A 26817-nucleotide genomic window follows, 5' to 3' on the forward strand; every position below is an offset into this window, starting at 1 on the left:
ACCCACGGTGGGGCGGGGCGGGGCGGGGCGGGGCGGGGGTGGCGCTGCGCTGCGCTGCGTAGCGCGGGGGGGCTCCCGCTGCAGAGGGCTCCCGCAGCAGAGAGGGGGCGCCCGCTGCACAGGGCGCTGGGGTCGCTCGTTTCGCTGCCTGCTCCACTGCGAAGTTAGCCAGCGGCACCCCCGGGAGGAAACGCATGGCAGGGGTCCAGGGAAACGAGGCTGCCGTTATACCCCGACCCACAGCAGTGCTCTTCAGCTGGGTCAGGCGTTGCTCCCCCCCTCCCTAGGCACAGAGACAGCTGTATATATGCATAAGTGTGTGCAGGCTTGGTCAGCGCACAAGGTGGGCCTTAAATGCTAAAACACCTCTACTTGTTGTTTGATAACCGTGGGCTGAGCAGCGGCAAGAGGTTGTGAAAGATGTGCTAGGAAATTGAGTCATCCCTTTAGGTGAACACGGGTAATTTGCCTTTTCCAGTCCACATAAGTCCAAGTGGGACATGCTGGCCAAATTCCTGCACCCTCATTTTTAATTAGAACAGAATATACCAGGCCTATTTCAGCTGGAAGGGACCAACAAAAACCTCCTCGCCCAGCTGCCTGACCCGTACCTGTACCTTTCCACCACAGCATCTTAATGAACGTGTTGTTACAGTCACGCTCGCTGGGGAAAGACAGTTGTCACAGGCCCGGCAGACGCTGCCCAAGCTGCTCTGGCAAAGGCCGCACCTCAGGGCCAGTCCTGAGTGTACTGGAAAGATGGGGCTGGCGATTCTGGCATTTGCAGGCCAGATGCAGTGACCTGACACAGCCAGGGGACTGAGAACCTGGCTCAGTCAGACATAGCAGGGTGACTTTGCATCTGAATTGTGAGGGAGGTTTTGAAGAAGCTGGAAGCATGGCCAGCGTAGTGCAGGAAGCTGCCTTTGGGCTCATATTTTAGTATCCACATGTCCTGGTTTCAGCTGGGATGGAGTTAATTTTCTTCTTAGTAGCTAGTACAGTGCTGTGTTTTGGCTGTGATGTGAGAACAATGTTGATAATGTGCTGAGGTTTTTAGTTGTTGCTGGGTGATATTTATACTAAATCAAGGACTTTTCAGTTTCTCAGGCCCTGCCAGCAAGAGGGCTGGAGGGACACAGGACATTGGGAGGGGACACAGCCAGGACAGGTGACCCAAGATAGCCAAAGAGGTATTCCATACCATATGATGTCACGCTGAGTATATAAACTGGGGGAAGAAGAAGGAAGGAGGGGACATCTGGCATTGTGGCATTTGTCTTCCTGAGTAACAGTCACATGTGATGGAGCCCTGCTGTCCTGGGGATGGCCGAACACCTGCCTGCCCATGGGAAGTGGGGAATGAATTCCTTGTTTTGCTTGCATGCACGGCTTTTGCTTTCCCTATTAAATTGTTCTTATCTCAACACCTGAGTTTTACATTCCTTTCTGATTCTCCTCCCCATCCTTCTGGGTGAGGGGGAATGAGCAAGCGGCTGCGTGGGGCTTGGTTGCTGGCTGGGGTTAAACCACGACACCACATTTCTTACCTTTTAACCCATGGAAAAGATAGGAAATTATTTAAGGTGCATCTGTCACATCAGACGTTTTTAATCATTTTCAGATGATGATGATAATGTAGTACTACTGCTTCAGATACACGGCTATCAGGCAGTGTTGGAGAATAATGAAACTGCTGCTAGGATTGTACAAAAGAGCAGAGACAAATCAAATTACAGTCCTACCTGTGCTGTCAGCTAAACCTCAGCTGTTCTGACCTTGCACCATTTGTTTTCAGGAATTTTACTTCCACGCTGTCATATGTGCCATACAAGAGCTGGCTCCTGCCTTTAGCTCATCATGCTTTCCTTCCAGAGTTCTATAGCTAAAACGTATGTACTGTGTGTATATAAAAAGGGACACAAAAAATGCTTTTTTTTTTTTTTTTTTTGTACCGGAGTGAATCGGTTCAGCATTTAGCTGATGAAAGGAGCTTTACTGGGATTCTTAATATGACAGGAAGCCTTGATAATTGAGGAGACAATAGTAAGATTTTTTTGGGCAAAAGAGCCCATCTGTCTGATCTCCTGATTAACACGTTATAGGATTTAAAGTAGTAACTCTGAACCAAGCCTTAAATTCAATTTTGAACCATCATGGTTAAACTAGGCCACTTCCATGTCATACCTTTTGGAAGAGATCTGATAAGTGACCTTGTGCTACTAGACTGATGGCTCTCCTAGGCAGACAGGCATCTGAGCAATTAGAAGTCCATGAGCCTTATTCCCCATCTGAATTTCTCAAGAGAGGATCAGGACGGAAAAAGGCAAGTGAAGACAGAAAATACTGTATTAAAAAAGAAGGAAAGAAGTAACCTGACAGAAAAGAGTGGTGAAGACTCAAGCTCACTCTATGCTTTTCAAATCTATCACCCTTAATTTGTCTAAATTCTTCTTCCATTCAGGTTTCTCTAGCCCATGGTTTCAACTCTTAATTACTTTCCTGTTCCTGTGATTTGTCCTTTAATGCTGACTGTTGTGCTTTCTTCATCCATCTGGTCCTCGGAGAAAAAAAATGTCTTTTGCCTTTGAGCTCTAAGACTTTTGGGACTGGAAGAACTGAAACGAAACATTAAATAAAAGCAGATAAATTGGAGACAGAGGTCAGGCAGGTGTTATTTGTAGAAAGGATCTCTTCCCTTTGCTTAGTATCTTTCTGTTATTACTTTGATGTCCCACTTCTGTTCTTAGAGATTACAGAGATGGATATTATAAATGAAGCTTAGAGTTCTAAATTATAGGTGGCGTCATTTCTCTGTAATGGAGTATTTTGTTAACACAGGTTTCCTATTTTCTACACCTCTATGATGACATTAAGCAGCTTTTGCCCAGCCACACAGTACACTTTTCTATTCCGTTCTGGATTTGTTGATAACAGTGAATTTTCCTTTGGACGTTCATACCATCTTTAGAGGTTTCTCTTAAGAAGGGTTTTCTCAGGTCTCTGTAGACTGATGCATTGGCACAACTACTGAATCTCTGAGGCAAATAATTTGAATGAATTCTGCTTGTTATCTTAAAAATAGCAAGCTCTGGAAATGTCTCTATAGCACATTAGCAATTTGTGGCACAAGAAATAAAAAGGAAGCAGGAAGCAAAAGCAGTAAAACGAGCAGCTGCATAAAGCAGTAACATTCACTCATGGAGAGAATAAGTAATACTTTTCATTTCTGAAAACATTTCATGCTGCTTCTGTGCTCCTGGATTGTGTTGTAGCTCAGTGTCAAGCTGCAACAGCTGCTAGCAAACCTGGAAAAGGACAACTTTTGTGAACATAAGAATCACTTCCACACAGTACTACATTTTCTTATCAGAGTTTATTGTTGCACTTCAGATACCATGCCACTATCAGAATAATATCTATTTTTTATTTTAAAAAACTTTGAGAAAAATGTTTCCAGCAATTTTCATTCAATGTGAATGACAAGAGTATTACATCTATAAACATTGAAATATCTATTTAATTTCTTCCTGAGGAAGTTTCACATATTTAAGCAATGAAAAAGGATACTCTGTACAAGATCAACTGCAAATCATTGAAACTAATTCTTTCTGCACAAGTAGAACTGGGAAAATATCACAGTATTATCAGGAATTTTTGCTCAAATAATTAAGTGATTTCATATCAGGCTCTGTATTTACGCCCCCTCTAATGGTCACTTTCTGCTCATAATCACATCTATTTTCAATGGCGCAGATGTCTGCAGAAAGCAAATTTGGAAATTGTATTTAAGAAAATAAAGGTGAAGCTCACATAATCAACATTTGTTAAAGAAATTGCTTGTGCAGTTATCTACTGGGTGAACAGAAACCATGGCTGTGTTACCAACCACAATAAAACATCTGACTTTGACTAGCAAATATAAATTCATTGTAATGAATCAGAGTTTTAAAAAAGTGTTAATATTGATAGTCTATTTCTGGAAATCAAACACTGATTGTAGGTAAGCTGTGAATAGAAGAGGTTAAGCTTTGTCAGGTAACTCATGTTGTATGACTTGCTTACTCAGCTGCACTCATGTGCATCCTGTGATTTGGAGAATAACTCATCTAGCTGTTGTCTGCATGCTTTGCTCAGACTCTTCATTCTTCACCAAGTTGACTGCACATTAAAAGTCATTCTGTTTTTTTAAAGTCTCCTGTTAAATGTAAGAACATATTTAAATAGAATAGTTCTGGAGGGAAAAAAAGTGGCTCCGTACCATCTTTGTATAAACAAGTAACAAGCAAACATCAGACGCTCAGAACTGCAAAGAGCACCAGCAGTTTGCCTTTACTTCTCTATTGCTTTTGTGTCTCAGCCTAGCCTGCCTAGTGTACAAAAAGGTAATCCTGCAGCAGCTTTTCTAAAGATGCTAGTGCTTAACAGCTGCATCTCAACAGGATCTTGGAATTACAGAGATTCTAGATCACGGTCTTTCAAACGCACAGTACCAGGTCAAGCTACTTTGTTCACAGTATCAACTCAGGTAAAGTTACCACAGGAGTCCACTGAAGATTTCACAAGGAACTCATTCATCTTCTTCCCAGTTCCCTCCCTTAGGAAGGGCACTGGGATGACACCAGAGCTCCACCCTGCTGTTCCTCATTGGGACTCGAGAGTCACTGTGGCGCTCCTTCCTAGAGCATGACTTTGTGTTTAGCTGCAGAACCAAGCCTAGTCCACCCAAAGCCAAGGCCACGCACGTCGGGGGCTGATCCTCCCAGTGCTACTTGGTGACTGCAGATGGGCTGTTTTACCAACCAGCTCACCAGCAATTGTAGGGGGTCTCCTCACCATACCTCAGAGAGGGCTTCACAGTAGTAGTCCTCAGATCTGAGACATGTCACCTTCTCTGTCATAAAATTTCTGGAGGGATAATGCGACCGATGTCTACGTCCCCATCACCACTCTATCCTCGACTGCCCACTCATTCTCTCATTCTCGTTCTGGGGGGAGTGGGGCTTGATTTCCCAGAGAAGGAAAACAGAAAGGGAGTTCTTGAAAACAAAGAATAAACCATGAATGTGGCTGAAGCCCATCCCTCCTGCATGTAGGAGGCACTCGGTTTCTGTGCAGAGGGTCCTCTCACCATGAAAACTTCAGGCACTTGATAGTGCCCAAGGTTTTTCCTATATTCTGCTATTTTATAATTGCTGCCCTGAAGAATATGGAGTAACTGACACAGCAGTGCACATAACAGGAGCTTCGTGCAATCCCTGCGGATTTGTTAAAAATGTTTGAGTGATGTTACATCAGGTTATATCAAGGGTAAAATCAATCATGCCAGGATGAAAACCCCAGGTATTTTCTACAGTTATTCAATTTAGTTGTAACAAATCCATATAGATGCTTGCAGGACGCATGAGCTGTCCACAGCATGCAGAGTATTTGCTTTTACAGATGTTCAGAATCCAGAGTGTTTCTTTTATCAAATAATTATTTTAAGACAAGTCAGCTTTTTGGACAAATCCATATGACAGTGACTATTTAAAGTGATGTGAAAATTCTCATTCTAATAAATAATAAAGATGTTCACCTTAAAAAAAGTCTACTCTAGTAGGTCCTCATCATTAATCATGCATATTCCCTTAGCAAAAATGTGCTGCGTAAAGAATATTGTTATATACAGCAAATTTGTCTAGATTTTTTCATTACAGGCCTATCAAAACCACGTATTACATAGACAAAAATCAATAAATAATAAAGATTACCAGTTAGAGGTACAGTAAGGATTTCAACATCTGTTTTCTATTTAGGGAGTAACAGACTGGTTTCCATTCCACTACCTTGAAAGTTAAATTATATGATTACATAAATGTCATAAACCAGCACTGAGACACATAAAGTTTTTCCACCATTTGATGCATGTTTTTAACTATTCACCCTAAAACAAATTATGGTAACATTATAGAGCTACTGTAAAAAACATTGCATTTAGTACTGTAGTTCTGTTTGGTTTTCAGTACCTCTTCATGCCTTTAGACACACTCAAGCCAAAGTTCAGTGGAGAAGCATTAAGGCTGTACTCAGCTGAAGTTTTCATTGATCTTTCCCAGCTTTCAAGTACTAGTAACCACACTTTTACTCACATCTAAACTGATGCATTGAGATGTATCATTGAAATGTATCACATAAATATAAGGCTGCATCTTTGTGTTTTCCATGATTACAGCATAATTTTCTACCATGTTTACACCCTGTGTTAATTTCCCCCCCCCTAAAGCTTATTCCTAATATCTAACACCAAACATGTTTAAAACGTCTGGAACAAGAACCAGTATTTTCACCTGACAGATCTTTGCAGCTGACGTAAACTGAAGGTTACTGAAAGATGCTACAGTTTTGATCAGGTTGAGGGATCTTGGAATACACAAAGCACAGACTGAAGGCAAATAAATTAAGGAAAACATAGTGGTTGAAATTAAGGCAATTTAAGTATGGATCTGTTTCTGCTCTTTACAAGTTCTTCATTCATTTCAGTGGAGTCACTCCTGATTCACAGCAATGTAAGCCCAGAGTGCAGCACCCAGATCTGGCTGCTCACAGAAGCCAGGAGTGAGAAAGCCTGTTCATTACGCTGCTTCAGTCTGGTTCACAACTGCTGAAGTGTAACACTGCTCATAAGGATTATACTGCAACTTCTGTGCTTCACGTGTCCAGTTAAATTTCTGTTCACGTAACAGCTAGATGCTGTATTTTGCCATTTCAGTCAGTATAAAATCAGACACAGTAATTATGGACAAAGGCCCATACCACATTGTAAAGGTTTGCTGTTACAGGCTGTAATCATAGGTAATGATTTTTGTGTGCGTGTGTTTTTTTCTACACTGCTTCTGCCTGTGGCTTCCAGATTTTGGTCCACGTATTTTGTTGCTGTGCACAGCTAAATCATATATGATAACTGTACTTCTCACCCTTGTTAGTATATACTTTGGGTATTAGCAAGCTGATTCCAAAGGCAGAAGTACACTTGGCATCTTGTGCTACGTTAAATTTTCTTATTTTATGCAAGACAATAATCAAATAGTAAGAAAAACTGTCAGTGGTCTTAACAATGGGCTACAAAACCTACATGAGACACAATACTTTTAAACTGATTTATAAAAATGTAAATATTTACTGTGACATTGGACAGGTCATGTATCTCTGAAGCTTATACTAGCTGCAAATAACTTCCACATAGGTGCACAGTAGTCCACAAGTCCACAGGCCCAGAAATGTTTATGAGAAAGATTTGGCCCACCAGAGATCTAAGAAACACATGTATTTTCACAATCCACATGCCAGCATATGGAAATAATTTCTATCTTTAACTCTTTTTTGAAGAGGTATATTTTACAAGACCTTCTGGCAGCTACTGGAGACTTTGGGTATGATGACTGAAGTGTGGAAGAGAGATTTCAGAAAGCCGGTTTCCAATGCTATCTTACTTTCTGTAGCTCCTGTCTCAGCCATGATGGCAGGGGTTGTCCCAATTTGTGTAGGAGTTTTGACAGTTCCACATTGTGATCTCTGTAGTAGCTTGACAGAAAAGCCCTGCACTGATGGATACAAAAGGAGATATTTTTATTTAATAAAATGCTGTACTGCAGTTGCTGTGAATTCTAGGTTTCAAAGTTTGTTTTACCTCTGTCAAAACTTTACTTTCTCTTTTGCAATTTATATTGTTTTATGCTATCTACTGCATGCAAGTTTAAGCTCATCAGTTAGGAGCAGAATTTGAAAAGGTAATTTCAAGAGAAACAAAGGTTGTCTAAAACAAACACTGAAATCAAAGCATAGAACCTGATTCTACTCTCAGTCACGTAAATTAAGAATTGCACTGAAGCTGATGCAGTTACTTTGCATTTACCAAAGTGTGATTGAAACCAAAGCTTCTAAAATATCTTCATATGCAGGCATGTATCAATTAGTAACCCTATCTTCAGAAGCATTTAGAGTTGAAAAATAGAACAGTAAACAAACAAAGTCTTATCTCTGGTCAAAAGCCTTCTCACCCAATGATTTTATATCAGTATGATTCTATTGATGTAAAGTTAATTAGAATTTAAGTAACGTGAGAAAAAAATCCCCACTTACTCGCCACATTAATATCTACTGCTGTGCACACTGAAGTTTTTACTTGTGTTCCAGTCAGGCTAAATGAAATGGGAATACAGGACGGAATAAACATAAAAGTTACAGCTAGAATAGTAGACTAAACTGCCCTTAGGTACAGGCTGCAGCATTTGATCTGATGGAAATTTCTTCGTTTGAGCATCTGTCTGGGGAAGATACTTATAAAATTCATAGAAACAGGACCTAACCTCTCTTAAAACTGGATTACATGAGAGCCTGCATTACTTGTCATGGTCTAAGTACTCTCAAAGACAAGGGACTAGACATAAATACACATACCTGATCCTGACTGAGAAAAAAACATGCGCTGTGGAGCCTCTGCTGCTTAAATCACTTTGGTAAAGGGGACAGGTTTCCACATGAATTTCAGACATACAAAGTTTATTTTTTCTAAGAGGTGCCAAAAAGTTGTTTTTTTTAATGACTTAAACTCTTCACATTTGAAATAAAGAACTGAAAAAGTCTATGCACTCCACAGCTCTCTTAAATGTTTATTTTGTAGGGAAAAGTAGTTAGATAATCAACGTCTATTTCATTTTGTCTCATGTCCCTTCTTATGATTTTGCCTGTGTGGTGTCCCATATGTGTCAACTGAATCCCTGTATAATGCCAATGAGCATAACTGTTTACCTCAGAATCCATAGGAGGGTATTTTCTACCTTTGCTCTTTCCAAGACACTTTGTTTTTCCTTCTTCCAGAAGCTGACACCAGAAACCTTTATGTGAATCGAACCTGAAACAAATATTTGGCAGTGTAAAGGCCGTCAGATACTGCAAAGAGGATGCATCTCCCAAATTTAGACTGAAGACTCAAAAGAATAAACCTAAGGTTATCAGTCTTATTTTAAGGGCAACCAAATCTAAATGTCTAAATCCAAAAGATTGTGTACATGTGTATTTATGATGTGCAGAGTGAATGTTACGTGCCTGACTGATACCGCTGAACCTGTCTTGCAGCTAATGTCAAAAATAAAGAGAAGCTAATTCTCTTTCCTTTCTGTTTATATGCCAGCATTTCACGTTCCACTTATGGAAATAAAATTCCTTTTGATTCATCCAGAATTCATACACAATTCTCACAAAGCAATACTTGCTTTGTCCATTTGTCAGAGGTCTACTTGTGTAACACTCAAGCTCCACAACTTTGAGTGGCTTGGTGGATGGCTCACAGAAAATCTAACCCTGATTTATGTTCATTGCAAGCATTGAAGAATACATGCTACTGACAGCTCAAAGGAGTATGAGAGGCTTTACTTTGCAGTGAGCTTACATACTCTTACATACTTAATAACTGGTATTTTAAGTATGTAGGAACATGTGAAAAGGATGATTGAAGTAACTCACGTTAGGGCTTCAGAGTAATTATAATGAGGAGAGACTCCCAGAAATTTCTGTACTTCATCCATTACGGTAGACGGGTCAGTTCTCAGCTGCTGGCCATCAATAATTAGCAACTACAACAAATAAAATAAAAGGAAGTTTAATTTAAAATTCATTATTTCAAGCTTCAAACTGAAACCTCCACCTCTGTCAAACTCATTCATTATATAGAAAGTACTGCCCCAGAGACTGATAATTGGTTCAGTTTTAATTGTCATCATTATTAATGACCTGGGAGCAGGGTAAATGGCATGTTAATTAAATCTGAAATTATATTAAATTGGAAGCTGTTATGACAACAGAGAAATAGCAGTGAAGGATCTAGAAAGATAAGGCAAGTGGGCTGTTACCACTTTTCTAACAAAAAGGGGAACCTTAGCTATCCTGTTGCTGCTTCTACCATTTACTGTATGCCTGCTGACTTCATAACAGGTATTAAAACTTCAGTTCAGTCACACATGTAGAGACCCCCAAATTTAAACACCATTAAAAACACATAGAGACCCCCAAATTTAAGCACCATTAAAAATGCCAGATAGCCCTAGATAGTCTGGGTGAGAGGTCTTTTGCTGAAGGAAGGCTCTCATTTCTTTAGTGAAGGCTGCAATTTTAAGCTGAGCTGATTTTAGGTCTGCCTTATGTAACTTTTTATGCTGCAGCTGTTCCTTGAGCTTGCTAACTAGTTTGGATATGGCCTACTGCCTATCATTGCTTTTGTAATGCAAGTTAATCCCTAGCAGTATTACAGAGAAAACATAAGGCTAACCAGGGCTGGTTCTTCACTGTATCTGTGGGATGTAAAACCTGGCAAAAATCTGCAGGACAATGTATATTGTTCAGTATTCATGGGTTACTTTTGGAGAAAAGCTAATGAAAACATAAGGCAGAAAATTTCCTGTGAGTATCATGGTATTACAGTACTGTGTATCGCATGAAGTCTGCAAGGCTTGCCCAAAAGAGAATGTGGGGAGATTAACATCAACTAGATGCATCAGAGCCTCCTCGGCACGCTCCAGGAAAACAGAAGGTGCAGGCTCCAGCCAACTTGCCTCAGCTAAGTGAGTCCTGGGTAAACAGAAGTTTCAGGCCACAGCCAAGCTCCCTCAACTAAAGTAATCTTTAAATGTTAGGTGGGGAGCAGTGCCAGACACACTGCCAATGCCAGAAAAATTAATTCCAGAAATAAATCTAACAAGGAGATATGGGTCATGTGATATTGCCTGCCTGGTCTTGTATATCCCATGATGTTCAGGGCTTAGGAGGTGCATCTTTTGAGGCCAGATCGCACACAGGGCCAGCAGGAGGCTAATGATTTGTATGTTATATGCCAACAGAAGCTTGCAGGCAGATCTGATTTTCAAGTTGCTTATGAGCCACCTGTTCTGAAACCTACAGGTCCATAAACACGCACCCTTTGAGACTCAAAGACAGACAGAGAAACTGGTCTTAACACAAAGAATACGTTGAGGACTCAGGATCAGTGACAGATACGCAATGTAAATGATTAGGAACACCAAACTGTTTCAGTGCATGAGAGAGTCATAACAGAGGCTCTGGTATGTGGATGCACTGGTATGGGCAGCAACATGTGAGGAATTCCCAAAAAAAAAAGTGTGCAAAAGAAACCCAGTGCTTCGACAGTTACAGAAGAGTGGTTAGGCAAAATGTGAACTGACTTAAATAATTGGTGATGCCCGAGTTGGCAAACACGTTGATGTACACAAAGGCTTTATCTATATTACTCACTAAACCAAATTAGAGACAGCTTTCTGGTCTCAGGGCCAAGCAGCACAGCGTGACCTGGGTCCACATTGCTAAACTTTCTCACCTGCAAAACCAGGTTGATTGTATCCACACTCCCCAATGGTAATGGTTCTTGTTATCTTTCCAGCTGTGCTCTGGAACTGATTGGGAAGATACTTTTCGCTCTGGGTCCAAACTGTGCCAGAAGTGTGTTAAAAATCAAGCAGTATGGACAGCAGTGGGACAGTGTGTGAACTCTTGCTCAGGTACAGGTTTATTTACTACTACAATCACAGCCTAAGGAGGCTGACACAGTGGGAGGTTATTGCATGGAAGGACCAAGAAGTGGGTGAAAACTGATGCGTTTAAATATCAAGGTGTTACAAAACCACTAGATCACATGCATTTCCATGTGGTAATCCCCATTTCAGATGGAAAAGATACTTTTTACACTCCAAAGTGTACAGACACCAAAACTCTTCTCAGCCCATGCAGGGAGGGCTGCTGACATCCCTTGCTGCTCGCTGACACTTGCTACCACTCAGAGTAGGCAGAAATATTGTTGCGCAGCTTCCCTTTGTTTTCCTTCATGTTTTCTTTTGGGAACCCTGATGGAACATCTGATATTAAAGAGACCACAAAGCACTGCATGCCTGGTTCTCTCAACATTACTGGCAAAGAGCCAGAAACAGAGTAATGAAACTACGAGCAAATGAAAACCAGCTGTAAGTTAAAGGCAGTTCAGTGTACAAGAGAGTTTAAGGAGCAGTAGTGACATTTCTTGAGCTTCCAATTTTTGTTCTGATTTGTTTTGCAGAAGAAGCTCCCAGCCATAAGGTGCTAAGACATGATATCCCTAGCAATGCCAACCAACTACTTAGAACATGGCTATGAAGAATCACAGTCAATGACTTACAACATGCTCTAGCATATCTGGGATATTCCCGAGGATCACTATTCAGTAGGCAAGATTTTTACAAAGATAATCTTTCAGGATAGTGTATATATAAGATTAGGATGTCAAGTTACAGTCTTATTCACCTGATAAGGTGGGAAGTAAGTTAGCCACCTTTCAATATGGGTAGCATACCATCCAGGTGCTAGGCATCTCTTTTGGAGAGCTCTGAGCTCAGATGGGGCTCGAGGTCCAGCTGTGATCACCTGGTAGAAGCTGAATTTTAGAGCTGCAGGGTCTTCATGTGATCGCTGATGCTGTAAAAGAAGTTACATTGCTGGAACTTTACAGACCACAAAATGGGAAAATAAGACATACTGACCTGGCCTTACTGACAAACATTTTTTAATCTATCTTTTATTTTGAGCATGAACTAGATAACTGTGTCTATAAACTAATTTTTGTATGTGCTGATTACATAAATTAATCAAGTTAGCAAGCATTTTTACATGCTTATATTACAGGGAGACTTTTGAAAAGGTGGTTTCCGGTATTTTAACCCTTGAAAGATTTTCAGGTTGACATTGATAGACACCTCAGCCCACGGGTGATCATATATGGTGCACTGACTGACAAATAAAAGCTTGTATTACCCAAACTCTTTCTGTACATACTCCCTGAAAGGATATACAGAGAAGATTCAAGGTGGAAACCTTGGTATGTGCCTGCCCCTGTTCTTCGAAGTGCATACCTGATACCAGGAATATGCCCGATCGGATGGGTCGATGAGGATGGTGATGATCTTGGCCTTGGGGATGAGGGAAGCAGCTCGCTTAGGAGCTTCCTCAGAATGGAAATAGTTGGCACTTTTCTCAAAGAGGAAGTCCGTGGTGACATTAGAAGGAGTGGGGAAGAAATCCATGTACCTAGGAAAGCAACATCATTCTCAGAATTACTTCGAAGTCACAGAGAGACTGACAAATCTGTTAAGTATATTTTATTCTAGAAAAACCAATTAAAACAATAGCCTAATTGCCAAATAAAAGCAAACAGAAGTTTACATTATATTTTTGATCATATTTCACTTGGTACTAGCTTTCTTCTTCTCACTACATATAACCAGACATTGCAGCTTTTTCTTTTGGTAACTGGATGAAAATGTTATGATATTCATATATTTTCTTAAAATTAGTGAATTCTCACTTTTCAGTCAGAACAAACTCCCATCAAAGTCAAAAGCAGAAAATGAGTTTTCAAATGTGACCTTTTGCTGACATCGATTACAGAGCAAAACCATAAGAAAAAGATACTCAGTATCAGAATTGCTTTTACTCAAAAGAGAAAAATGCTCATTTATGCAGGGAAGGGGCACTGGAAAAATCCCCTCCACAGCTTCATGATGTAAAAGGTTTCTAAGCAGTGCCAGCATCTTTCACTTATTGTTCTTTAAGTCACATTTAGGTGAAAATATGGGTTGTATTCCTTTTAGTTTTCTTTGTGAGCCTTCCTCATGTGTTATGAAGTTAAAGTTACTTTTCAGCAATCTCCTGTGTCACACACAGACTTCTTTATCCATGGCCCTCAGACCACTTTTCATTACTGCATGAGAAAAGAATAAATGGGAAATGCTGGTCTTCTTGATTTTTGAGTTAAATTCTGTACTGATATAATAAATGTAATTTAAAACAACCTCTTCTGAAGATCATGCTTAAGGACTGAAATTTCTTCCAGTGCTTAGACTTTGTTCTATTCATCATGAGTTACTTCTACTACAAATTACATGCTCCTGTTTGAAATTGCGACCATTGCAGCCAAGGCCATCAGTGGGATGGAACTGACCAGTGCACATGCAGTTTTCTTTAGGATATGGATCTCACAAGGTGATGATTAGCACACAGGCACCCATTACAAGGTACTTAGGGAAAAGGAAGGAACCTACAGTTGTTTAAAGAAACTGAAGTCTGTGACACCCAATTCTGAGAAGTTAATTCTTATGAGGGACTTCTATTGTTTTGTGCTTCTTTGGCACATGAATGGATTTCTGTTGTCAAAATTGTGCAAGAGAAGTGGGCTAGCGTTCCGGTGACCATTTTAATATGCATTAGATAAGGAATAATAGCTGTGGATTCATTCAAGGTCTTACAAGTAGTGGCTGGTAGATTACCTTGTACCAGAGACACCTAAATGACGTCACGTGAATGGCTGATGGACAGGTAGGTCCCTGCATAATATGCTCCAAGTTGCATTCAAAAATTCTGCTACAACGCTGCATAGCTATTGCTAGTCTCCCATGCAGACTGTATGGGAAAAAGATGAAATAAGAGGACAACCAAACAGAACAGAATGAAAGGCTGTCACTGCCCTGCTAGTTTATTGTTTATATCTGCCTAATGCTAATGCAAAGATCTGAGAATATAAGACTGTTTCATTGAACAACAGACTCTATTTCCCAAAAATATTAGGGCTGATTTGATGAAAAGGATGAGGCTATACCAATTTCTGCTCACAGATAAAATTATTTGAAACTAATGACTCAACCTGACCGTGTGACCTCATGATGTTTTACCAGCACATCAACAGCGAAGAAAACAACTGGCTTTGAAAGAAGCAATAGGCACTACAGGCAAACCTGCTCCAGATCATGTATCGTGTCATGATGCTGCTCCGCTGAAGGCCTGGTAATAGACTGAGTAAATACAAGGCAATGAGGACTACAACCTTACATGGAAACATTCAACATTAAATATGGGACTATACCAAATTTTGGAAAAAAGTTAATTGATTCTTTAGATAACATGGCAAATTTGGAAAAAGTAGAAGTTGATGTGGTGTCAAGGAAAAATGCTAGAGAGATCGGACCAGGTGGGGTATCAAGAGGTTACAAAGTTTAGTCTCAGCATTTCTGCTAAACACAGACTGCAAAACCCTTGCCCAGTACCTCATTCATGAGACAATTACTAAACTCGACAAGGGCAAAGCTGAGAAGGCTTTAGAGAAACTTGGCTAAGAAATCTGTAACAATGCTTACTAAAGAAATGCCTGGCTGGTTTATTTAGATTTCTCCGTTTCAGGAACAGAGAGATCAGTTCTCATCTTGCTGTTCTGTCATCTCTACTGGGAGATTACAATATACCTCTATACCTCTTTCAAGATGGTAGTACTGAGGTTGCCAAGGGCTGAAAGAACCTTTTCCTGCTTCTGTAGTTAGCCTTGGTCTAAATGTGAGCTCGGACAAAGACAAAGTCAGAGTCAGCCCTGGGAAAAAGCTGTATCTCCACAACCATAAAAGAAATTGAACTGATTGTTATTTGTGAATACTCTTGCCTTGAAAGAATCCTAGCCAATTAACGGACTAATGAGGAGAGACCTTGTATCTAATTACCATTCGGTAAGCTCATTACATGCCAGCATTAAAATACACTATCAGATTGAAGGTCTGAGAGATTTGTCTGGCAGCCAGAATGCAAATGTAAGAGTTAAGAAACTACACCAATGGGTAGCTCTGAGCATCCAAGACTTAACTGTGAGAACCTGGCAGGGGTGAGTGGGGCATGTAGTGCAGAGGTGCAAACAGCCAAATGAGTGCTGCAGAGTGAGAACCTGTCAAAAAGATGTGCCTGGTCTGTACAGGCTGACCACTGGGACCTTTACGCACCAGTGCTGTATTAGGATGAAGGTAATTTGGCACACGTCGAGCAGCCAAATGGTATCTGCATGTGAGGGAAGTGGATACGGCAGGAGGAACGCGAGAGGCAGCAAAGTGCTCTTGTAGCAGCATGAAAACATTGACTTTGTGGAGGAACTGGCTCACTGTACTTCGGCTGGCTCTGTCAGTGTGGACCTGCTATGCCTCGCTTGCATGTCATCCCCACTGACTTCAAAAGTCTCAACAGCAAGGAGTCAGCTTTCTAATTCCCAGTCACTCAGCCAGCACCTCTCTATCGGTAATAACTGGCTGACTCACCACACTTGGTAGCAGGAATCTGCTGCAACAATTACAACTCCGTAAAAACTAAGCGACTTAAAAAGAAATTGGATCTGACGTATCTGCACTAAGACCATATAACAGTGTTTTCACCCTGTTAATTTTATGGATGAATACAAAGTCAAAGGCAATAAAACTATTTTCCCTTAAGCTGGGGGCAGCAGGGGGATGAAACAAGACAAAATATCAATAATCTTCTACTGGTGCTCCCCAGCCACTACAGCACATTACCGCTTTTCATCTTGCAGTGTTTTATACTGCAGCATTTTCTGAAAGCAAGAGAAATCAAGAATGACCTTCTCGGTGTAGCTATGTCCGCTGATTCCTGGTAGTGAAGATGGCAGCAGTGACACCGACTCTTTTTTAGCACCACTTACTAACCCTGCAGAGACACCAATATTCTCCTAATGAGCTGTTTTTTGAAAAACATTTTGAGAGGCTTTCCCTGTCCCCCTTTTACCTGATTGATATTTCCAAATCCTATTTAAAGGAAAAATTGCCTCTCCTTGATATTACCTTTTTTTTCTCTTAAGAAATAAGATTTCCAGCAGGAATATAGTTTTTGCCTCCATATATCCAACTAACAACCATTACTGTCCCAACTTCAAAGGCACTTGTAATGAGAAATACATATTTTGTTGCTGTTTTCCATATTAATACATGGATATTTGCAAGACAGCCTCACAAAAGTTGTGCATTTGTAATATTCTGTAGTAAAATTGTTATTCAGTTGCATTTATTAACCATTTTAGAAGGACACTGAAGGTTATTTTTGTTTATCTCACTCTATGTATAAACAGTTACCATTACCAACACTAACGTCATTTTTGTATTGTTCACAATATATAAACTTTTATATTTATACTAATAACCCATCTTACCAATCAATCCCCCTGTGGTAGTTATTTCTATTAAAGAACTGTACCTCCTCAAAGGTTTTTGGGCTGGGGGAGTTACTAATGATGGAAGGATGCATGATCAGGAACAAATACAAGGCTGTGGTACCTGCAAGTAGGATAAAAGTCCAAGATTTAAAAAGTCCAAAACATACACACACATTTTTTTTTCCCAGGTTCATGCTTGCAGATGGACTAAATAATTTTTATTCCATTTCATTTCAGTAAGGGAATGCTGATTTATGTCACCTATGAATCTGTGCTTTCTGTGCTTTTAAATTGAAGACATTTAAAGAACTGCGAAGAGTTAACACAGAAACTGGAGGGCCAGTGCTGAAATCTGTTTTTCACATTTTTAGTAACTGTGTTTTAAAAATAATTACTGGTTTTTATGAGACTGTCTCAAAAAATAATTTAAAAATCTTGCACTCAGTAGCTATTGAGGACTGGCGAAGATGAAAGAAGCACATAGGCAATTTTCTGATTACAGAGAAGAAAATTAACCATTAAGTGAATTTATAAACTACTGCAACCTTGCAATTCAAACTGTCCGTTAGGAACTTCTGGGCTTGAAATAAATGTCACACAATAACAAGTTTCTATAAATAAGACACTAGCTGGACAGACAAGAACTTGCAGTTAAGGATCTACACCATGTGAAAAACGGCTGCCCTTTCCTCCTTCCACTTTGACAAGATCTTGTCTATCTTGTTGACATCTGTCAAATGAAGCCAAAAAAATCCAACACACACTTGAACCCTGTATTTTCAGTATGTGTACTGTCTTTTGTTGTAACTTACATTATTAAACTATATTTGGATGGTATCTGAAAATTACAAAAAAAAAATGCTTTTAGATGATCAAGAGCTATACACAGCAGTCTGAGTAAAAAGTGATTAATCGGAATAATTATTTGAACTTACACATAGCCTATCTTGTTGAAATACAGTAAAATCTCACCAGTTTTCTGTGGTCCTACAACCAAGAATTTTGGTAATCTATCACAGGTTTTTTCTTTAGACCAGATATCTCTGTGCCGTTTGTCATCACAGGGATTCTAAAATGGAAAAGAACAACTAAGAATTTCATTGGTAATCACACCTGATAAAGTTCTCAAATTCTGTTTATATAAATTACCATTTTTTCACCAACGTACAAATATTCTTACCAGAAAAATATTTTTTCCCTTATGACAAAACCCCACATTATAAAGGTAATTGCAATGTAACCATGTAACCAGGGCAGAAACTGTATCTCTTAAGTTTTTTGATTTAGGTTTGTTTTTTTTTTTTAAGAGATAAGTATGTTATAGAAATGTGGTTTTCATTAGACATATATATAATTGCCCCAGCTGTTCGACACACTCCGGGTCAAGATGATTTCTTGTATGAAACATCAGTACGTTCAGTGGAATTATGACAAAGACAAATTTGATCCCACATACTTAAGATGTGGGAATATTTCAAAATCAATTGATCAATTGCATACAAGTTAGGAAGACCTGAAATTGCTAATGAGTTATCTAATTACCGACTTTTGCGTTACTCTAACAGCTACCACCCCACACACGCCATAGCTCCTAAGCTAGAAGAGTAAATCATTTATGATTTAAGGCTTTCCATTCACAAATACATATTCTAATGGTCCAATTCAAATCAGTACATAACATTGAATCTTGTTTTTCCATTTGCTGCTTTACAACTGAAGCAGTTTAAATTTGTTTTAGAAATGCTGCTTTCAAACAGTTTTTAACACTGTTGTTTGGCAGTACCGCACTGAGATGAAGGGAGCTGCCAATCTTCTGCGCTTAGGAAAATTTAACTGTATTCAGATTCATGTGCATTATAGACAAAAGACACCATATTCAGTGACGTCACTGTCACTGTTACTTAGAAATGTTTTTTCTAAGTAATTCTAATTTTTCAAGTTATTTGGCCACAGGCTAATTTCCATTTCTTCAGTTCATCCTTTTTTAACATTATGCGATATTCTTGACATTTTTTCCCCTAGTCCAAGGTTTTAACCAACAACAGCACGAATTTCCAGATGTCTACCAAAGCTCAAATCTGCAAACTCATACTCAGATTCTAAGTTGGCAATTCTTCATCCAATGCTAGAAAACATTTAAGTAAGCAAGCTTAAATACATTTTTATGTTTGATTTAGTGAAATTTGCTCCTTAGAATATTTGTAACCAAGTCACCTCAACAGGATGATATTTGGGATATCTATTATCACTGTGAGGACACATGTACCTACAGCGCTCTGACATTCCCCTGAACTGGTTGAACCATCCCCAGGCACGTGCAAGAAGAACATGCCAGCGTGCACTGCTTGGTGCAGCAGTTTCTCCTTAAGGACTGTGCTCGTCGCACTGGGTGATGGGCTGAAGACGTGTCAACTGCAAGGTCAGCGCAGGCTTCAGTCCTATCAGGTCCTCACATTCCTGCTATTTTCAATTTGCTCAATTACGAGCATAGGATAATCAAGCAGCAGAGTAAATAACATCCATGTAATAAATTCTGAAAAACTTCTTGCTTCATCAGTTCTTGGCCTTTTGTGAATAATTTTCTAATCTGTCTAATCTATTTCTACTTGGCTGATCAGTTTTAGCATTAAGGTAGCCATGGTCTTAATGCTCTTTTCTCTTTTTGGCTGCCCTCTCCTCCTCACACATTTGGAGAAAAGTTCATGTCTTTAATGGCCAGTCGCTAAAATATGCATATATCTCTGTCAACTGCTTCATCCCTGCAGGTTCAAAAGGAGAAGAGAAACAACATAACATTTACCTTTCCTGCGCTTCCCACATCTCTAAAAGCAAGTAAAATCATAAATAAAATGTATTAAAGATAATTTTAATTACACATCTTAATACATATTAATTTTGCAACCTTTCTATGGAATTTAAGCGACAGGGAATAACAAGCACATACACTGAAGCCTCAGTAAGCTGCTTCATGGAACCAACTAGTAACTCTAACAATATTACTGCTTTCCTCTACAAGAAACTGAAACAAAAAACTCCAGAAAAAACACCATCAAGACGATTTTCTTCTGATCTCTTCATCAACAAATGTGCCTACCTGCCAGAGAGGGTCCTTTTGCTCAGGGAACAGTTCAAAATACTTGTGAGCCAGCTGAACTGGAGGAAGAGTCTGCAGTTTCAGGTTTGTCCAGGTATGAACAAAGTTGGCCAAATTCACAAAGGTGTATAACCCCAGGCGGTCGTTTCCATAATTAGACAAATGTGTCATGAAGATGCTAATCTTTAGAAAACAAAACAAAGCAAGCCGACATTGACTCTTGGTATCACTAGATGGCAGTGTAACCACAGATAACACAAATTCAATTTGCATTTTGCTCTTAAAGCTGCAAGACTTTGGATCACATTTGCGTAGATTTTACTGTCCTTGCTCTTTGTTGAATTACATCCTCCTTCTCAAGTCAAATCAGTGTAATCAATGAAGGAAATGGTGGAATAGGTACTATGAGCTCTGTGCAAACTAGGATAGGCAATCCTGCCCCGGGGTTGTATACAATATTTACATAATCTTTATGTCAATTTACTTAATGGAGCAAAACAGCAAAAACAATACTCACAGTTTTACTTCCAGTGGAATACAAATGCAATATGAAAAATGTGAATTATGCTTACATGGAAGAGTAAAGTCAGAGATCAAGAGGACAGCTCACCTCTACTGGTATGGTTTAAATCTTGTTGCTCCTACTCTTTAAGTTTTTTAGGATAAGTAGCTTATCTCTTCTACAAAGCTATTCTGCAAGCACTGGGCAGATAGTCTGATCATAGGCAGAAACAAAAAATATCTGAAACCTGATTGAGTACTTTCAAATAATTGTGCATTAAATACTCCCAAGTGAAAAAGACAACAAAACTCAATATCCCATCAGTTGTAAGGCTGCTTGCATTTTGCTCTTCCAACAGCTGACTATGAAATTGCTAGTCAGATAAATCCTCCCTGGTACATCCCTTGCCCCAGCTGCACTCTCACACTCCCAATGGAAGCAATGCTTGCCACGAAGGCTTCTCACAGGAGGGGCACATCTGGATGCATGTAAACAGTGCTGATGAGCAGCACAGGACTGCAAGGATGGTCTTGCAGGGACTGGGGAAGGGCTGAAGACTAAAACCTCTGTTTTGTGAAATGATCCACTTCCAAAGTAATTTTTCCCTGATGAAACAGTCTGCTCTTACACCAAAATCTGCAAACCCTTGCTCTCTAGCAGTGATGGTTTCTTTTTAAGATTATTTTTAAAATAGGAAAACTCTCCCAAGATAAATTTGCCAGACTAATTTCCATTAAAAAATCAGAAACACGACTCTTCTTATAAATAAATCTGCTAATGCCATGAATGGGCAATTGCTATTTAAGGTAAAACTTGATGTAAGCCACTTTAAAAAGGTTTACTATGGCCATAATTCTGAAATTAGTTCAGGAACTGAAGTTAATCTTTTGCAAAGGAACTCCAGCCTGCACTTTACAAAAGGAAAAAAAAAAAAAGGAATGAAAAACTGGTATCTACAGCTGTATTCTTTTGTTTCAGAGTATTTAAAACACCACCTTCCTTTGATATAAAATGTTCAAAGCTACTGAACTGTTTTTGAACACCTAACTGTAATGCTACAGGATACTTGCCGTGACTGGACACAGAAACTGTGTTTTATTAACAGTGTTATTTGGTGACACCTCTTACCTTATAAAGTGCGGCCTTCAGTTTGGCTGACTTAAGCAAAATTAGAAGACATACACTGCTAAAACACTAGGATACAATCTTCCTTTTCAGATAGGACTGACACTGAAAAAACCCCACCCCTCCACTTTAGGGAACCAATAATTAGCAATTTACCTAAATGTATAACCTTTTCCCGTTTCCTCTTTCATTTCAGTTCTCAAAGCAGGAAAAGACCAGCTGTAAGACTACGTTGTTCTCAGCAAAGACACGCTCTGAGGGTTTCTGTATAAAAAGGTACACTTGTTTTCTTGACAGCCCCTTTCTTTCCTACACGTGGGCTGACCTCTTGACGTTTCTAATGTCAGTTCACCTCCTGGCAACTCCTTACCTGCCAACAACTACAGCCCTGCCGTGGAAGAAAAAGCAAGAGAACTTGAAAAGATTGCTAGTTTGGGGAAAATAGGTATTATCTTTTCCCCGAAGAGAATATCACTGTAATTTTAAGAATGTCAGAGTGGAGGCTGAAAACTGATTGGACATATCACCATAAATAATTTCCAGAGTATGAAACTGTCAATGAAGGGCAAAAATATATCAGAGACCCTAGTTCCCAATTTATGGTTATTTTTTTATGTCAAATACTTTATGGTTAAATATTTACAACAAAAAGAAAGATAATCAAATGCTGGTAGGTCTTATAGAGTCCATACTTTGTGTAACCAAATACATGATCCAACATACAACTTTACATTGTAGAAAAGATCTCGTTCACCTCTATACGGCATCAAAAACAGTACAGATAGCTGAGACTATCTTCCAGGAAAATATGAACAAAAGTTTTTCCCCTTCTTTTGGTGCTGTACAAACAAATTCCTAGTAAAATCACTACCAATCCTTGTGTAACATTAGCAAAGGACAATCCTGTGCTTCATAGAACAATGAAATATTGCTGATCTAGGGCCTAATCCACCCGATCTGCCCTTACTCTTGCTTTTAGCTGCAAAAGATCTTTACAGGCTAAGCTAGCAGCCTGTGTAGCTAGCCGGAGCAAATTGCTGCAATGGCCACAGTCACACTTCTCCGAGCAGGATCTTGGACTGTGCTGCACACCAGGGATGCTGATGAGAGGTAGCTTACGGTACGTGGTGCCCACCTGCCAGCCACTCTTTCCTACTCTAGGGGTGTTCCTGCGAGTTTCTCAACAACAGCTACGCAAGCCACAGCACTGGGAGAGACGTATAAGCTGATCCTCTGGTTTCCCTGGTTCCAAGGAGAAACTGATATTCAAGTGCCATTTTGAGGGATTTCACCTTGGCGCTGGCCCAGCTGCAAGGGATGCTGTGTTGCTACCCGCTTCCCTGCCCTCCCACCAAGCTGTGCAGAAGGACGGAAACTCCTACCATTAATTACCCTTCCTTTTGCAGGTGTGCAGTTTCACACCCAGACAAAACACAGTTACTACTTGTTGCCTTCTATACTGAGTTACACTGCTTTGTTTTGCTGTATCACACACATTCTGTTTCATGCAAACAAGTTCTAACTAATGAGAATGATTACTCTTTCCGTGCCAACTAATAGTTAGCATGCCACGCTATTGAAGATTTACTCTCTTGAAACCACATACCAAGAGATATAAAAGGAATCCTTTGTGGGCATCTCAGAAGACTAGACCTAGTAAATAACACTATTTGTTCAATAACCTTGCACCTCTGGGAAATGCTGCAGAATACAAATAGAGCTTCACGTATTTCTTTATTCCTTCTTCAAAAGGGAAGCAGCTGTGAATGGATTTACATTTACTCTAATAAGCATTTTAGCCTACCTTTCAGTTAAAAAGAACTTACTTGATTTTATTATTTCCAGCCAACTTCCAAAATAATTTCTTTCAGGGCATCTCAGCATTTTCTTTATCTTAGTGCAAGAAGGATCACCCTTTTTAGCTGTTCCTCATAAACAAACTATCATCTTGGTTGCACTTCAATGCACAGTCTCCACAGGATTTAATATCTTTCATGACGAGACTGAAATGGAATGCAGACAATTTTTAAAATGATGGTTTGGGACTAAATCTGGCCTCTGGGCAGCAGCTCCTTTCTCATTCCCACACATTTTCAGATCAGAGCAGTAAAGGTGCCTTCCTGTACTCTGCCTTCTCACAGAGCCTTATAGGCAACTGTACGACCCGCTCCTTTCAGCTGCTCCTTAGCATTTCTCACTCCCTCTTCCCCAGAATGAAAGGGCAGAGGGCTACTTCTGTTTTGCTCTCCTTCCCAAGCTCTGATTTTATTTGGGATTCTGACTAGTACTGCAGGGATGTAAGGAAATGAGGACAAGCGCTCAGATAAACAGCTTTTATCTTTTTGAATGCTCATTCTGGGCTGTGTATTTCCTTACTACAATAACACTTCCCAATTAGAGGCAATAGCTTCTAGGTCAACAAATTAGAGTTGAGACCGAGATTGAGTTCCTGCTGTTAAATCACATGTACCAGGAAAAGATGAACCAGCATGATCTAATTTATGTATCAAGAACAGAGGAAACAATAGATGCTTGACAAACAACTTACAGAAAATGAAGGAAAAAATATGCAACAAGTTAACCCAGCTTCTAGTGATGGATGTTATTTTAGCAGGCTGGGTATTTAAAAAAATATTTATCACTACAAAATCAACACTATTAGGATGCTGCACCTATTAAAATTATACAGTAAGGACACTACTCACTAAGTTTCTACAATCTTGATAAGAGTTGTTGTTTTCCTGGCAAAACCAGAGGTGCCTGCCTCCCAAAAGAATGACGTTACCCTTCATTCACAAGCACGAGAAGCCTCTCTTACAGCTGCTGGCTTGTGCCACTGTTGTATTCCTGGCTTCTTCCACCTGGTGTCAAGGGGTCTCTGTTTTCGGAAAGACAGGGACAAGAGGAACCATTCAAGGACAGTGGATTCCAGGGTATTTTTTTTTTTTTTTCTTACCAAGCTCCCTGTGAAGGTCTGGAAGGGTCAATTATGAAGCTTCTCTACTTTGGGACAGAAATGATTTACGGTGAGCAGGACCAGCTGTTCTGATGGAAAACAGCAAAGAGGGTAGTTTGGGCTGGGCAGCCTGTAGATATTCCCACTCCCTTCCATGCATACCAATAAGCAAAATGTACCTTGCTTCGTATTCAAACTCCATTTTACACAAACATTTTGCAGATGAATAGGTTGCACTTATACCTCACTATTAACTCTTCTTCATACTCCTGTTCATACCTCCTTAATGGTGTACAGCATCAGGAGGACTTTTTGATTTGGCTTCAGTTACAGTAATAAAGCAGGAAAGAAAAGAAGTGGCGATGTCTACAGCAGAGTGAAACAAATGAAGCACAAAACCCTCTAGAACAATAAAAAGCATGTAGAACAGGAGTCCACTAAGCCACTGGTCTCCAAACCTTTTTGATCACGCACACCTATTAGTAAAATTTTTTTGAGCGTGCATCCACAGTGTATGTATATTTATTTATAAATTATATAATTCTAACACTGAAATTCCAACGTTTTCTTCCCACACCTAGATGGATTATATTGCGTGGTCCCTGGGGTGCACGTGCCTCGCTTTGGAGACCACTGCACTAAGCTGTCAGGGCTGGACTGCAACCCAAGCGCAGAGAGGAGGCTCCCTTTCCACAAGTTAGCTGTACCCTCTTGGCCAAGCACCAGGGAAGTGGAGGGAGGACTGAGACCTGCAGTGACAATGATGATGTTAAGCAGATTTATTATTATTTTGGCATTTTCAACCTGGAGCTCGACGAGTTGCTATAAGAAAAAACCTGGTAATAACCATCTCTTGCAGACTGGGCACATCCTTCCTGTTTTTTACTGTATATAAATCTATTGCAGGCAATCCAACTTAAATAAATTCATAGCGTTAAACCAGTCATCGAGGCACTTTGGTCACGGGCACTGGTTACCCTCCAATCTGTGCAACAGCATTAAAGGGGTGCACTGAGGCCTCCCAACTCAATGGAGTTAAGCACAACACTTTAAAATGAAGTTAAATTATGATTGACAATTAATTACATGATCTCTGCTAAGCACTAAGCAGATGCATTACCAATTTAGGTTATTGCTGATATTTTAGCTACTGAACAAATGTTTACAGGTCACAAGAGTATGTCTAACTCTCAGAATGCCTATATTCCAATTAATTTGGCATTGTGCACACTCTGCACTTCAGCTACCATCTCCACATTACTCAGAACAGTTTTGTTTCAGGTATTCAAAGACTCAGTAACAGCTGGTCTTGCTCCATGAGACTAACAAAGTGATAGAATAATGAACTAGATTGCAGTCTATGCTCAAATATGTATTTTTAGTAGTTGAAAGATATTCCTTTTAGACCTGTATGCTACCAGGAAAGCTGTGTTCGGTTCCACCACAGAGAAATTCCAGCTTGCAACTCCCTGTTTTGTTCTGAGGCTGTCCTGCCCATTTCACAGCTGTCATGGATCTGCCCACTTGCAAAGACACCAAGCTAACTAGCTGAATTTGATGTGTATAGCACTGTCTCCACTACAGATATAATGGAACCGGGGAAGATATATAGGATCAAACAAAACTACGTATTTGGTGTAGTTCTGAATTATTAATCTGATAGTCAGGAAACCAGAGTTTATTTTCAGCTGTTGCACAAACTTTTTTTGCCTTTCTCTGTCGATTGCTCGTTACCCTTGTGACTCAATTTCCCACTTGGCAGTACCATCCAAAAAGCTTGCTTCACATAGCTACCATGGGATGCCTATGACGAACCCCACACATCAGGGCTTAGGGGGGTACCTGCACATCAGTGTGCTTCTCAACACAGGTGCTATCTTCCCTGCTTCTCACACTCAGCACGATCATATATGAGGTTGTGTGAAGTGAGACAGATAGGGAAGATGCCTTCATTTTTCTGTTTTCCTCTGTAGTCCCAAAGCCTGACTATTCATCTCATTCAGGGTCACATTAAGATACAGTAGGTTCTGCTGATGCTCATAAATTCTCTCATTTCTAGTGCTAAAGGAGATAATTTCTCCCTTGCTGCAAGT

The 26817-nt window shown here is 39.9% G+C and overlaps 1 protein-coding gene across 2 annotated transcripts in view; it reads right to left on the bottom strand.

The window, feature by feature from the left end:
- Positions 1 to 3223: 3223 nt before the first annotated feature.
- LOC102052020 (bifunctional heparan sulfate N-deacetylase/N-sulfotransferase 3) overlaps positions 3224 to 26817 on the bottom strand; it is a 70108-nt gene continuing 46514 nt past the window's right edge. Inside the window, exons 7-16 of one of the 2 annotated variants that reach the window (XM_055698618.1) lie at positions 20142 to 20324; positions 18020 to 18116; positions 17045 to 17168; positions 12930 to 13104; positions 12325 to 12495; positions 9505 to 9614; positions 8791 to 8893; positions 7473 to 7583; positions 5754 to 5828; positions 3224 to 4198 (exon numbers count right to left, since the gene is read on the bottom strand). In XM_055698618.1, the coding sequence (XP_055554593.1) occupies positions 5757 to 5828; positions 7473 to 7583; positions 8791 to 8893; positions 9505 to 9614; positions 12325 to 12495; positions 12930 to 13104; positions 17045 to 17168; positions 18020 to 18116; positions 20142 to 20324 (1146 nt within the window). In that variant the 3' untranslated portion in view covers positions 3224 to 4198; positions 5754 to 5756. Of the gene's footprint in view, positions 4199 to 4801; positions 5829 to 7472; positions 7584 to 8790; positions 8894 to 9504; positions 9615 to 12324; positions 12496 to 12929; positions 13105 to 17044; positions 17169 to 18019; positions 18117 to 20141; positions 20325 to 26817 lie in introns of those variants that run through there. The other variant, XM_055698616.1, reaches the window with a different exon arrangement.

This window comes from Falco cherrug, chromosome 1, assembly GCF_023634085.1.
Source record: "Falco cherrug isolate bFalChe1 chromosome 1, bFalChe1.pri, whole genome shotgun sequence".
Lineage (NCBI taxonomy): Eukaryota > Metazoa > Chordata > Aves > Falconiformes > Falconidae > Falco > Falco cherrug.